The sequence below is a fragment of the Carcharodon carcharias genome, chromosome 2 (assembly GCF_017639515.1).
Source record: "Carcharodon carcharias isolate sCarCar2 chromosome 2, sCarCar2.pri, whole genome shotgun sequence".
Classification (NCBI taxonomy): domain Eukaryota; kingdom Metazoa; phylum Chordata; class Chondrichthyes; order Lamniformes; family Lamnidae; genus Carcharodon; species Carcharodon carcharias.
The window spans coordinates 89,171,768-89,186,429 of record NC_054468.1 but is presented as its reverse complement, the minus strand read 5'-3'; the positions used below and the strand labels follow the sequence as shown (position 1 = coordinate 89,186,429).

The 14,662-nt window shown below is 41.4% G+C and overlaps 1 protein-coding gene across 2 annotated transcripts in view; it reads right to left on the bottom strand.

The window, feature by feature from the left end:
- The window catches only part of gpc5b (glypican 5b), a 575,096-nt gene that overhangs the window by 487,029 nt on the left and 73,405 nt on the right, over positions 1 to 14,662 (bottom strand). For both annotated transcript variants that reach the window (XM_041178181.1, XM_041178189.1), the window contains exon 2: positions 13,438 to 13,599. In XM_041178181.1, the coding sequence (XP_041034115.1) occupies positions 13,438 to 13,599 (162 nt within the window). The remainder of the gene's footprint in view (positions 1 to 13,437; positions 13,600 to 14,662) is intronic.

Here is a 14,662-nt window from a genome sequence, read left to right as displayed (position 1 = left end):
GCCGTAGGTTCATGCCCACTAGGAGCAGGTTTGAGACTTTCATCCCAACTGCCTGGGCTGGATTTGAACCTCCACAGTGATCACAACCATGGACCAATGGTAACAACACCCAGCTCCATTGGAGCTCCTCAGATGGGATCCATGACCAAAAAGAGTTGACGAAATCTAAATGAAGGAGCAAGCATATAATGTCTAATATCATCAAGATTAGAGTAGAAAAGTAGATGGGTTAATTGAAGTAGAGAGATGATGGCACTTTGGGTTTTAAAAATCTGTACATTATGAAAGAAAGAGAGGGAGGATGGGAGCAAAGCGCTTCACAGAGAAAGACATTAGTATAGGAGATGTTGGAATGAACCTTGATTACAGCACATTAAGAATGCACAAAGGAGGCATGACTAAATAGCTTTGGATGCTTTTCTCTATAACAAAAGAGAAAACAGAGAGGTGACCTGATGGAGATCTTTACAATTATGAAGAATCAAATGGGTTCGGCACAGAGAATATGTTTCCACTGGTGAGGAGGTTCAAAATTAGAGAACATAAATATGATAGTCACTAATAAGTCCAATAAAGAATTCAGGACAAGCATCCTTACTCAGAGAGGGCGGGTAATGTGGGCTGCAACATGCAGTGATTGAAGGAACAGAAGAATATGTTGATAGATGAGATGAAGTAAGGTGGGATTAGGCTCATGAGGAGCATAAAAACCAGCACAGACCAGGTGGGCCAATGGTCTGTTTGTGCTATAAATTCTGTTCATTAGAAAGTGTACATAGAACATCGGAGAAAACAAAGTCCAGGTGAACTATAAATTATTGCCGTCCTCCACTTCCCTGCAACATCTTGCTGCATTTGGTTCGTGAACTAACTGTGTCAAGTACACTTGAAAGGATGATAGTTCCATTAATATAGAGAGGCTTTGTCATCTGTAGAGTGGATATATAGCCAACCACTGACACCGTTTGTGTCAGCTGGATTAAATCACAGTTGATAAATTGAACATGAAGATTTGGCCTGATGAGAGGTAATGCTGATTTCCCATCTAATTTTGTATCATCAAATCATCAACTCTGATCATTTCTGGAATTTCCTCACATCTGGTGCACAGGAGAAGCCAGAAATAACCTGGCACAAACAAAACCTCCCTATCACTTTGCCCTTCAGTTTACAGGAGGCTTCAACAGTTGCCTTGTCATCGACTTAACCAGCTAGCCAGTCCGTCACATCAACCTTCCCTGTGAACTAGCTGTCCCAACCCCCATAATGAGTTCTGAATACCAACTCAATTAACGAAGCTGGTTATCTGTTTGTTTATCAAAGAAACAAAAATGCACATTGCAAGAAACTGCATTTTGATAGCAATTAACCAGCCGTTTTGCTAATAATATCCATAGCGCTTGAGCCAACAGGTGTGTCTATCCCCTTCACCTGCTGCCCGCACAGAACAAAACATATACTCAATATTACAGATCAGCTCATGGACAATATTGACAACTTGCCATGTACATAGGGAGAGAAAATGTAGATTTACAGCACAGAGATCAGCCATTTGCTCAATAAGTTATTGTCCATGTTCGTATTCCTCCCACATTTCATCGATCCCTATCCACATATCTTTCTTTTCCATTCTTCCTACTGTTTATCCATATGTATCTATGCTATTCATCTCAATTAATCCTTGTGGCAGTGAATTCCACCTTCTAATCATTCTCTGGGTAAGAAGTTTCTCCTGAATTCCTTATTGTATTTATTACTATCTTCCACTGATGGGTCCTAGTTTTGGATTGTATTTGATGCCTGCATGCCTTTCACTTGTCACTTGGATGCTGTGTAATTATTTTTGCTTGTGTAAACATTCTGAATGAGCTGTTAAGCCATCACTCTGTCTGCTGTCTCAAATGCACGTAAAAGGTCCCACTGCACTATGGGAAGAAAACAAGGGTGTTCTTGCTGGTGTCCAGACCAATATTCATCCCTCAACCACCATCACTAAAACAGATTACACAGTCACTTGTCATATTGCTGTTTATCTGACCTTGCTGAACACAATGTGGCTGCCACATTTTCTAAGCTGACAGTGATAACACTCCCAATATACTTTGTTCAGAAATAGAGATAGTTTTAAGTTAAGTTTGATTTGTAATTCTGTATTTGTGTGTTAAAAGGTGAAGTTGAGTTTTAGTTTCACTTTAAAAGACGCCTGCACTTTAATGAAGATTTTACGACTCTTGAAGAGAAGGTAAAACAAACACAAGGTACAAAAACGGTGCTGTTGCCTAGCAATAGGAGGCCCCACAGACACAGAAAAGTAGTTTCAGTTCAGTTTAAGTGCAGTTGGTCACTGGGCTCCAAGGTTGAAGGGAGTTGCCAGCAGAAGCAGTATAAGAGAGGGACTGATAGCAAGTCCCAAAGTAAAGTTTGTAGCAGTGGCCAGCAGAAGCATAACAGGAGAGGGAACTGCAAGGAGCAGGTTCCAAAAACCAAAGAAGAAAGTCCCCAAAACCAGGGAGTGGAACAGGAAAGGGCCCAAGAGGACAGTTAAGCCAAAAGACAAGGACAGAAACCTGGAAAAGGTCCTGTTAAGTGAAGTTAAGAGTGAGGAGTGGAGAAAGGCTTTCAAGCTTAAGGGGAGAAAGCTGCAGGACTCAGATTTAAAGCAATATAGGCTTGCAAGAAGCCAAGAAGATAGCTGAAGGACTGTAACTCTTTACTATAGGCATGTGAAGCAGTGGTGTTCTGTTGGCATGGCAGAGCATATGAGACAGAGTGAGTGGAAGGAAGCTTGAATGCACATAGCGATCCAGGACAGTTCAAAACCCTGGAGGTGGACCCTTGCAGAAGGAGGCTGAGAGAAAAGATTGTTTGGGAGAAGATTTCAAAGCGGGTTCTTCGGGAGTGGAGATCAGAAACCCTCACATGAAAGATAGAGTTCAATGAGACCAGTTGGCTCAGATATGACAAACGTCTGGGGAAATCGAGGAGCGATCCATAGCATCTGTTTGGGGTGGTGTCTGTCACTTGGTTTCAGAGTGTGGTGTGCCTGACCACACGTCACCTATTGGTTTACATGGACTGTGTATTTACTGTGAACATTACAGTATGAGATAGTTTTTGTAACTTCTGTTTTCCTTAAAACTGTATGTATCTATAAAGGTATAGTTGTGGGTGAAGGAATACTGTAATATAGCTCATCTTTTCTTGTTTACTAAATGTTTTATTCTTTTGTTAAAAGTTCATCAGCTGACTTCTGTGACTCTGTTCAGTAGCTACTCTCCACATTTCGAAACAAGAATTAAAAGTTAGGATCTATCAAGCCGGGTTCCACCCTGGAATCAGGCTTGTCCAGAGGTAACCTCAGCTGGGATCATAACTTTATTGAGTGTGAAACACTTTGGCATGTCTTGAAAAGGTCAACAAAGGCACAACAGAAACACAAGTTTGTTTGTTTGTTTGTTCATTAAAAAGGGGGTGACAAACTCTTGCTGTAGCCAGCAATTCCATACTGATAAAGGGAATGCTTCTGGTGAACTGTCATTCAACAGCCTCCATTTGTAACTAAGAGATGTTAATGGATATGAGATTCCAGACTGTTGCCCCGTCTCTGCTCTCCTGGGAGAAAAAGCAAAAAATGCTACACAGAGGCAGATCTACATCAGCATCTATAATGCAGGTAAATGGAATGTTCAGCAACTTGCCACTGCAGAGCCATTGAGATTAGGAGAACCTCCAGGTTTGTAAACCCTCCAGGATTGGCTTGGAGCCTCCAGGAATTAAAGATGAATCTCCAGAGCACTGCTCCGAGTAACTCTGGAGAAAGATCATAGGGACATTAAAAAATATGTTTCTTCATTGTCTTTGGGCACTTCTGTTTATTAGTTCAAAAAATATTAGAGATGGGAAAATGGGTAACAGTCAAAAATCGTCCATTTGGGTAAAGGATAACCTACTCAATTTCCGATTGGTGATTGAAAGTGGAGCATGGTGAGGATGGACGTTTCAGGTGGCTGATGATGTGAGTGTGAGAGGGGGGAGGTCTTGAAGATGCAAGAGAGTAAGGTATCTAAATTTTCTGAGGATACAAAGTTAGGTGGAAAGGTGAGCTGTGAGGAGGATACAGAGGGGCTGCAAAGAGATATAAACAGGTTAAGTGAGTGGGCAACAAGATGACAGGTGGATTGTAAGGTAGGGAAGTGTGAAGTTATTCACTTCAGTTGAAAGAATAGAAGAGCTGAATATCTCTTAAAAGGTGAGAAACTCATTAGTGTCAATGTTCAAAGAGACTTGGGTGTGTTCGTACAAGGAACATAAAAAGTTAACATACAACTACAGCAAACAATTAGGAAGGCAAAGAAGTATTACTAGAGTTGTACAGGGTTTTGGTGAGACTACACCTGGAGTACTGTGTGCAGTTTTGGTCTCCACATCTTAGAAAAGATATACGTACATTGGAGACTGTACAGTGGAAGTTCACTTAATTGATTCCTGAGATGAGGGGGTTGTACTATGATGAGAGGCTGAGAAAATTGAAAGATTCTTAAGTGGCCTGATAGGATAGATGCTGAGAGGGGCTTGATAGGATAGATGCTGAGAGATTGTCCGCTGGTCAGGGAATCTAAAACACGGGGGCACAGTCGCAGAATTAAGGGGCCGATCATTTGGGACTTTGGGGAAATGACTTTGCTCAAAGGCTGTGAATCTTTGGAATTCTCTGCCCCAGACAGTTGTGGATGCTCCAACATTGAATACATTTAAGGCTGGGATAGACAGATTTTTGGTCTCTCAGGGAATCAACGAATATGAAGAATGGGCAGCGAAGTGGAGTTGAAGCCCAAGATCAGCCATGATCATACTGAATGACAGAGCAGGCTTGAAGGGCTGCACAGTCTACTTCTGCTCCTATTTCTCATGTTCATGTAATGAAACTGCCTGAAATACCTGCAACTGGAGTTGGAAACCCCAAGGAGCTTTGTCATGTTAGCAGGCCCATTTCCCATAGGAACTTACCATGATGGCAGGCCCATATCCCATAGGAACTCACCAAGTTAACAGGCCCATCCCACAGGAATTCACCAAGATGGCAGGCCCATATCCCACAGGAACTCACCATGATAGCAGGCCCCTATCCCAGAGAAACTCACAATGGTAACAGGCCCACATCCCACAGGGATTCAACATGCTGGCAGATTGATATCACAGAGGAACACATCCCTATATACCAGCAGTCAACAATATAGCCTGCTGGGAATCTCCTGGGAGTGGATTGCAATGAAGGGATTGTGGGAAAGTTAGTAAGAAAAAATGATTTAAATGGATTTAGTTACTTTGCTGCATCAAGAGCTTTCATGGAGACAAAAAAAACAGCGTTAAATAGCCTACAATTAATTATCAGGGACAAATAAAGGTCAGAATACAATAGATTCTGAGGGTTACTGTCCAATCTGGGGTCCAAGGAGAGTAGGAAGGAGGGTGGGTCAATATTTCCTAAACACTTGTGTTTATCCTCAATCATTACCATTAACTAATTGAATGGACATATTGTTATATTTTTAAAAGAAGGTTTACAAATAGACATATGGTTTTTATTTCACTGGGACTGCTTGACTTCAAAATGCCATCTGGATTTTATTTAGGAGGCTGAAGCAGAGTCTGCCAGTAAGGCCTTAGGCCCTCTCACCCTGATCTTTCCCTTCTATCAGCAAGACAAAGCAACACTTCAAACTCTTTTTACCAATTTAATAAAAGTGAAAGCTTCTCAGACCCTGATCCAATCAAAGCATTGGCAAGAAAAACATTGTCATTCAATAATAATTCTACAATTTCAGCACAAGCGCTCCAGGCCTCAGACTTCCAACAAGGTGACCATAACTCCAAATCTCAGTGTATTCCTCATGAATTAACTCTATCGGCTCAGATAGGGGTGAATAAAATCAGGTTTGGAGCCGGTCCCTGGATGAAACTGTGCTGAAAGAACCATCATCCCTGAGGGGATGGAGGTAAGATGCTCCAGTTCGCACAGCGTGAAGCAGAACTCCCGGGATGCCTGACATTGGTGTAAACAGTAGTTGTACAACAGCCCTGGGGAGGATTGATGGGGACAGCTGGATTTATAATTCTCCAAGTGATTTTTCTTTTTAAAAAAGACAAACTATAATTTTAAATATCAAGGACTTTGAACATCAGTGGGGTGTGAAAAGAGCAATATTGGGTTAGTTATCTGTGATGCACCTCTAGCGATTTTCCTTTTCGATCGCCTCATTTGACATATTTAACAGTCTAGGAGTCTACCTTTTGTCAGCATAAATGTACATGTTGTTGAAGATTAGAGGGATGGGGGGGGATTTAAAACGCCAGGCAAACCGACTGTGCCCATTCCTTTAAATGGTGTCTGAAGGACTATGAACAGTTAAAGAGAGGATCATAAGTTACCCTGGACATGCTGACCACCTTTTTGAATCACATGCCACCTCCTCATATTTGCGTTCATGGGTGAATACTTTATGAAGCCCTAGCTCCTATGAGTCCGATTCTTCCTCAGATCTTCTAATTCTTTAAGACAATGTTCTGTTTCTTTTTGCCTCTTGCAGAAGATTACATGGTGGTGGGAGTGGGTGGGAGGAACAAAGTCTTTCGTTATGGTGGCCTGGCCATCATGGTGTGGGCAGGCTTGATGGACCAACTGGTGTTTTCTGCCCATCAGTTTTGGTATGCTTCAATTAATGCAGTCACCCATGTAACATGCTGCTCCACTACAAATAACATTATACTATTTATTTAAATGATAGCCAATATCAGAAGGCACCCCAGCAAGAGTCTGGCAATTAGATTCCCCTCTTACCAAGACCTCACGTTGTGCCTGTCCTGCAACCAATTGGATTTTCACTTCCTTCTGCAAAGTGAAACTTAGGAGGCTTACATCACATGCAAAGTCCCATTATTTATTGAATGTTTCACTGAAGGGTTCAAACTACATTTTGCTCAATCTGACATACATTTCATAGATTGAGTTATGCCAGCTATGTTCCTTTGGATTGGCTTGAGGCTACTTGGCTTACAGGCCTGGCAACACAAAGGGCACAAGCAAAAGCACGAGTGTAGAGATCCGACGTTTAAAATTGCTGCAGCAATATTTCACTACTCAGGTACGGGTGATTATCAATTGCAGGGCTTCTTAAAAAGCCAGCTTGTAAGAATGCTGGAAATGGCCATTTGGCCCATTTGCATCTATGTGTGCAATTCAGCCCATTATTGTAAGACAAGTGGTCACCTGCTCAAGTAACGTAAAGAAGCTTTCCCACACAAGGAATGATTGGCACTTGAAATGAACATCGAGGCAGAATAATGAAGATAAGACACTCTGAAATTATTTAAGAATACAGTGGCTACTGTGATGAGTTGACCGTTTTTTCCCCCACATACTTGTGCATCGTGCATCCCTGCCTCGTCTGTTTTCTCATCTAAGGAACTCTGTAATCACACCAAATATCAAGGAAAACTCCAATATTTCCTTCACCCGTACATATCCATTGAACTCAACTAAAATCTACCATTGCCCCAGAGCAAAACAGCCATTGTGCCCTCCAGAGTATTTGCTCACCTTGGTCTGTAAGTCCTGGCTGCAACCAGAAATCACATTCCTAATCAAACATTGCAAATGCTTTCAATGATGAATAAATACAATGCCTGTTTTCTCGGTTACCACGATTACTCTGTAGTACAATTAACAGCAGTTGCAGTTTGCCCCCACCAGAAATGCCCCCATTTTTTGTGTACCTTAGGTTGGGCAAATATTTTAGTTGAGGAGTCAATTGTTGCGAATGAAGTGCCATAAATCATATTCACCTGAAGGACACTTTTTTGTCTTGTTAACGTTTGGAAAGAAAGGAGTCAGATAATTTGCTACTGATTGCAATGACAGCCAGGTCACAACAACCATAAAGTGTTTAGATAAGATTCTGTCAGCTCCAAAAATCGCTTCACCGTGGATGATTCGGAGAAATTGCATGGCCCTCAGTTCCTTAAGGTGAAACCTGACAACTCTGTGTCCATTTGAAGTTAATCAATCCCCCTACTATTAATTAAAAAGGATAATAAAGAAAACTAAAGATGTGGTCAAAGGATGGGCTCCTTGGCAACCCAACAAGGCTTAACTTGGAAAATGTTAAGGTTGCAGGGGATCATAGCATCTTTCAGATGCGGCCTTAAACCAGGCCTTGTCTGCCTTCTCAGGTAGAAGTAAAAGATTCCATGGAATTAGTTAAAGAACAGGGAAGTTTGTCTCAGTGTCTGGCCAACATTCGTCACTAAAAAAGCAGATGATCTACTCATTATCACATTGTAGTTTGTGGGATATTGCTGCGCACAACTTAGATGCCACATTCCCTAAATTACAACAGTGGCTACAATTCAAAAAGTACTTCATTGGCTGTAAAGTGCTTTGGGACATCCTGAAAAGCGCTACATAAATATTCTATCACTGGAAGTTTACTAAATGTTTTACAGAATACAGCAGTTGTGAATGAAACAGAAATAAACTGTTGAAAAGAAGATAAAAGCAACCAAAGATGACAAGTACATTTTAGTTTAAGAAAAGCTCATGTTGTTTTGATCCAACTTTGATTTTTTGCTGAATATTGAGCTGATCAAGGAGGGTGACTGATTGCTGATGAGGAATCAAAGAAATTGTTCTTCCCATCTTTTAACGCACATAATTAGCAATAAGCACTTGTATAATGCCTGAATCTGGGAAGGCAAAATGACAAGTTGGGCTTTATTACAAGGGGATTGGAGTACAACAAAAAAGTCTTGTTACAATTGTACAGGGCTGAGGTGAGACCACCTCTTAAGCAGTTTTGGTCTCCATTGCTTCTTTTGCCAATCACCTTAAATCAGTGTCCTCTGGTTCTCAATCCTTCCACCAATGGAAGTTTCTCCCTAGATAATCTGTCCAGATCCCTTGTGATTTTGAATACCTCTATCAAGTGTCCTCTCAACCTTCGCTTCTCCAAAGAAAACAGCCTCAGCTTCTCCATTCTATTAACATAACTGAAGTTCCTCATCCCTGGAATCATTCCAAAAATCTTTTGTGCATCATCTCTAATGCCTTCACATCTTTCCAAATTGTGGTGACCAGAACTGGAATCAATACCCCAGTTGAGGTCAAACCAACATTTCATAGAAGTTTTACATAACTTCCTTGCTTTTGTACTCTATGCCTTTATTTATAAAGCTCAGGACCTGGATGCTTTATTAACCAGTCTCTCGACCTGCCCTGCCAGCTTCAATGATTTGTGCACATATTGTCCTAGGTCTCTCTGGTCCTGCACTCCATTTAAAATTAAAGCCTTTATTTTATATTGCCCTTCCTATACCTTCCTACCAAAACAAATCACTTCACACTTCTCTGCATTAAATTTCATCTGCCAGTTGTCCACCTATTCCACCAACCTGTCCATGTCCTTTTGAAGTTTAACACCAGCGTCCTCATAGTTCAAAAAAACTTGTAAGTTTTGCATCATCTGCAAATTTTGAAATTGTGCGCTGTACACCAATGTCTAGGTGTATAGATCAAGAAGGTCAGAGGTCCTAACGCCGACCCCTGGGAACCCCACTATAAACCTTCCTCTAGCCTGAAAAACAACCATTCACCATGCTCTCTGTTTCCTGTCACTTGGCCAACATGTTGCTACTGTCCCTTTTATTCCATGAGCTCTACCATTGCTCATAAGTCTATTGTGTAGCACTTTATCAAATGCCTTTTGGAAGTTCATGTACCCTACATCAACCACATTATGTTCATCTATCCTCTCTGTTACCTCATCAGAAAATTCAAGCAAGTTAGTTAAACACAATTTTCCCATAACATATCTGTGCCTGTTTTCCCTAATTAATCTGCAATTGCCAAGTCACTAATTTTGTCCCAAGTTATTGTTTTTAAAAGCTTCTCCATTGCTGAGGTTAAACTGACTGTAGTTTATGGGCTTATCCTTGCACCCTTTTTGAACAAGGGTCGAATATTTGCAATTCTCTAGTCCTCTGGTACCACCCTTGTATCTAAGGAAGACTGGAAGATTACAGCCAGTGCCTCCACAATTTCCTCCCTTACTTCCTTCAGTTTCCTTGGAGATATCTCATCTGATGACTTCTCAGCTACAGTCAATCTATCTAATACCTCCTCTGTATCAATTTCTAACTCATCAAGTTAGACTCTTTCACTATGACCCAGTCAGCACTCTTGCCTTGGTAAAGGCATATTTTTGATCTCTCAGGATTCAAGGGATATGGGCAGCAAGCAGGAAAGTGGAGCTGATGCACAAGATTAGTCATGATCACATTGAATGGCACAGCAGGCTTAAGGGACCATATGATCTACTATTGCTCCTACTTCTGAGGTTCTTACGCTTTCAATACACAGTAAAGCTCCCTCTATATTGTCTGTCAAACAATCCCAGGGCCTTTACAGTACAAGTTAAATACAGGGTTAAGCCACCTCTACACTGTTCCAAGGGCAATTAGAGCATGGGTTAAATATAAAGTAAAGCTCCTTCTACTTGTTCAACCAACCAGTCCCAGGTCACAGTACAGGTCAGATGCAGAATTAAAGCTCTGTCTGCACTGTTCACCGGCTACTCCCAGGACAGCTACATCACTGGTTATATACAAAGTAAAGCACTCTCTACACTGTCCCAACAACCAATCCCAGGTTAGGGTTAGACACAGACAAAATTCCCATACACCAACCAAAGGCGTGGATGCCAATGGTGTGACAAAACAAATGGGAGGTAAATAAGAGGCCAGAGTTGGAAGAATGCAGGACTGAAGGAGGTTACAGAATTAGGGAGGATAAGCATGGACTACAGTATGCTAATTAGAAATGGGAACCTACATTGATTAGTCCTCGTCCTGGGCCAACAAGGGGAACATGGAGGCTAACTGTAGCATTCTTACTGCTACACACTAGCTTGGCTAACTCAGCCAAGAACAGAGACAAACTGTGGGACCTTTCTAGTCTCTATGGTTGAGTACCATATTACACATGGTGTAGGGGCTGCTGTAGTAATATTGTATATTCAAGAAGCAGTTAGGCTTGGTAATTGGGGACCATGGGTTTTAATGGAATGACGACACAAATGGGCTGATGCTGTCAGTCACCTGTAATTGGGATGACAATGGAAAGGCTAGAGAATCATTGGTCAGAGGAATCATTTTAAAACAAAACCTTTCCTCTTAAAGTCCCACATGATGCACAATTGACTAGGAGGTTCTGATCGGAAAACATCTTCAATACTGGACACAGACACAAAAAGGAGACATTAAGCACTGAAGGCAGGAGATACAGGGTTATGTGGGGTTAGCAGTGGGGTTAATCTTACATACCCTAGCAGAATATCAACACAGATCCAGCCATGATGGGCTGAATGGCTTCCACTTGTGGTGTAAATGTCTTTGATATTTGAAGCCCTTGGTGTAAAGAAAAATTTTCCCTGATCAACCTTGGACCAATAAGGTCAGTTCAGTCCTAACATTAATGTCTCAACATGAAGTACAAGGAAGTGGAAAGGCCAAAAATTTTCTGACAAAACAACAGCGAAGCTAATTGCGTCACCATCATTCATGCACAAATGCCACAGCAATTCCAGAGAGGGCAGACGCGTGATTAAACATAGAAATCAAGGAATTGTTGTCAGAGATTCAATACTTCACTGTTAGTTTCATGAAACACCATCTCTCATCTCCCCATTGAAATGCATTGAGCAGCATGACATACTGTATTTGCGCATTGGACAAAGCTTATCACAAAGTTAAGTCAATGTCATTTCAAGTCTAAGTGCCCTTTTAACAAAATGATGAGTGTTAATTACTGCCAATCTCTGGCACTGAAAATGAACCATTACGAAGTATGATGCTGCATTCCACCAGGTTTTAACTGCTGGTGGAAATTTGGTTTTAAATGTCTTCTCTTTCTTAATCCAATCTTTCTTTCCCTCCCTTTGTTTCTCTTTCTGTGTCTGATTTGACATTGAATTTGTCTACTTTGATTTACACTTCTTTGTCAGTGGTTTGTGAGTGTTATTCCGAATCCCATGACTCCCTAACCCCATATGATTGGTTTGTGGGTATTGGTCTGGATCTCATGACTGCCTAGTACTGTGTGATTGGTTTGTTTGTATTAGTTTGGATCCTATGACTACCTAACCTCATGTGATTGGATTGTGGATGTGAGCTTGGATCCCATGATGCCTTATCCTCATGTAATTGGTTTCTAGGTGAGCCCTACACACTTATATTGAAGTACCTGTCTGAGGAATAATGTTAATCAACAACCCTACATGGGCCCTCACTATAACATGTAGAATCAGGATAAGATTGTCATAATGTAACCTTGCAAGGGTAAAACCCAGCTGCCCAAATGCTATATTTGATAAGCCAGAGAACAGCCATCAATGAAGCAGACAGGAAACACATTAAAATTCAGAACTGTGTATATTTTGTTTTACAGCCAATCACACCTGCAAACAGTGCAGTGAGATTTGGCAGGTCTATCAGAGCTGCTGTATCAGCACTTTTTCTGACTGAAAGTGATCTTGTTCAAAGCTCACTGTAGCCAGTACCTTTGGGGCTGTATTTCCTCCCCCTGCCGCACCGCCCCCCCACCCACCCCATTCCACTAAGGTGTTCAGAAGATGTTGTCTCAATGGTCCAGGATTTTCTGTGACATGGTATTAAACAATGCTCGCTGCTAGTTAGACTTGCCCCTGTTTGCTTAATGTTTACGATATGTTGCCCTACTGTTTGAGTGCACGATGAAAAGCTCTGACAATTTTTTTTTCAGCAATCCTCAAATTCTGTACTACCAAACAAAAGAATGGATGAAATCACCAAAGAGGGAAAAGGTGTACTGGCAGATTTTAGGCCAAACCATTTCCCATGTAACCCATAAAATTTACCGACCCTCTCAAAACTAAGGATAGGTAAGTATTACTATCTCTGAAACATTTTAACTTTTCTCCCCCTGTCTTTTCCCTTTACTATCTCCCACTGTCTGTTCCATATTCACTCACATTTAGAGCCACCTTTAAGGGGATGAGGATCAATAGAAGCATGTAATATCTGTAAAAGCATAAGATGGGCAAGGGAGAGAAATGGTCTCAGTGACATGAGTAAAACCAGATGGACAGGTGTGTGGAGAGAGAGAAATCTGAGCACAGCCACAGGCAAAGTGGTCAGGTTTATGCATCGTCATCTTAAAAACATCCTTTGAAGTTCTGAGCGGATGCACTTTTACTACAGCCTGGGTGGAGACAGACCTGCACCATAAACCCTCAAAACAGTTTTACAAGCATTGTAAGAAAGATTCACATCCATTGCAAGAGCAAGGTCAATTAGTCACTTGCTACTGGATCTCCAGCTGTGGTTCATTTGCCAGAGCGCTCTTACCTTGGAAAGCCTCGCCATTCTTCTCGATCCTGTATTTCAGCTCATAGCTCAGGAAGTGGATGCTCTGCAGGACCTCTCTGCGAACCACTACTTGATATTTCTCCTCCATTCTCTTAGTGCAACAGGTCGGCCCATCATGCATGCAGATCTGTAACTCCTCATCTTCAAAGAAAAGAGAAGCCGGGTCAGTACAAGAGACACACAAGGGAAGACTTGCAAAGGCAAAACACTAAAAACAAAAGTAATTCCAGTACATTAACCCCTAGCTACTTGTGGTTAATTGGGATTCCTGATGTGGATAACTGTCTTTCTTAATTAGCAACTTCATAAAGTGAATAATAATAGACACGGTCCTTGGACGTGTAACCTCAACATTCCTATTCGGATGATATGTGCACGTGAACTTTTACTTTTATATTAATAAAATGATAAGACAAAGTATTACGTATCTGAATGCTTTATTTATTTGATTGCTGATGGATGGTAGATGTTTGTAAAATAAATAGAGAGACTTAAAGAAAGAAAGCCTTGCATTTAAATAGCACTTTTCATGACCACCGATCATCTCAATACACTTTAAAGCCAAAAAAGTACTTTTTTGAAGTGTAGTCACTCTTGTAATGTAGAAAAATGTAGGGCACTTTTATACCTGTATTGCAAGGCATTTTCTACGAAAGTTTGTGCATGAGGGTAAAATGGTGTCGCTATAAACCGCCCTACTAGCTAGTCAGCAATATGTATTGGGAAACACTGCTCTAGTATCACATGTCAGGAATCCTCATGTCTTCATCTCTGCTCCTCTCCTGAAGATGCAGTTTCTTGCTGAGACACGGTTCAACTGATGACAGGCACACTTCATTCATCACGTGCGGAAAACCAGCCAGGCAAGTGAGCATTCCTCCACTGAGCCCAGGTGGTGAAAATTGGCAGGCTATTCATTCATGGAGGGCATCACTGTTGAATCCAGTCCTCTCCCGACATCCACAAGAGAGCACATTATCTAAAAGGAGTCACTGGATCCAAGTACACAAATCACTTAAAGAAAGTGGACAGATATAATCAAAAAAAGTCAAAAAGGCAAATGAAATGTTGGCCTTTAAGGGAACTGGAATACAAGGGGGGAGAAAGTGATGCTTCAATTGTACAGAGCTTCGGTCAGCTGCAAACTGGTGTACTGTGTTCAACTGTGATCACTACACCTCAGGAAGGATACAATGGTCTTGGA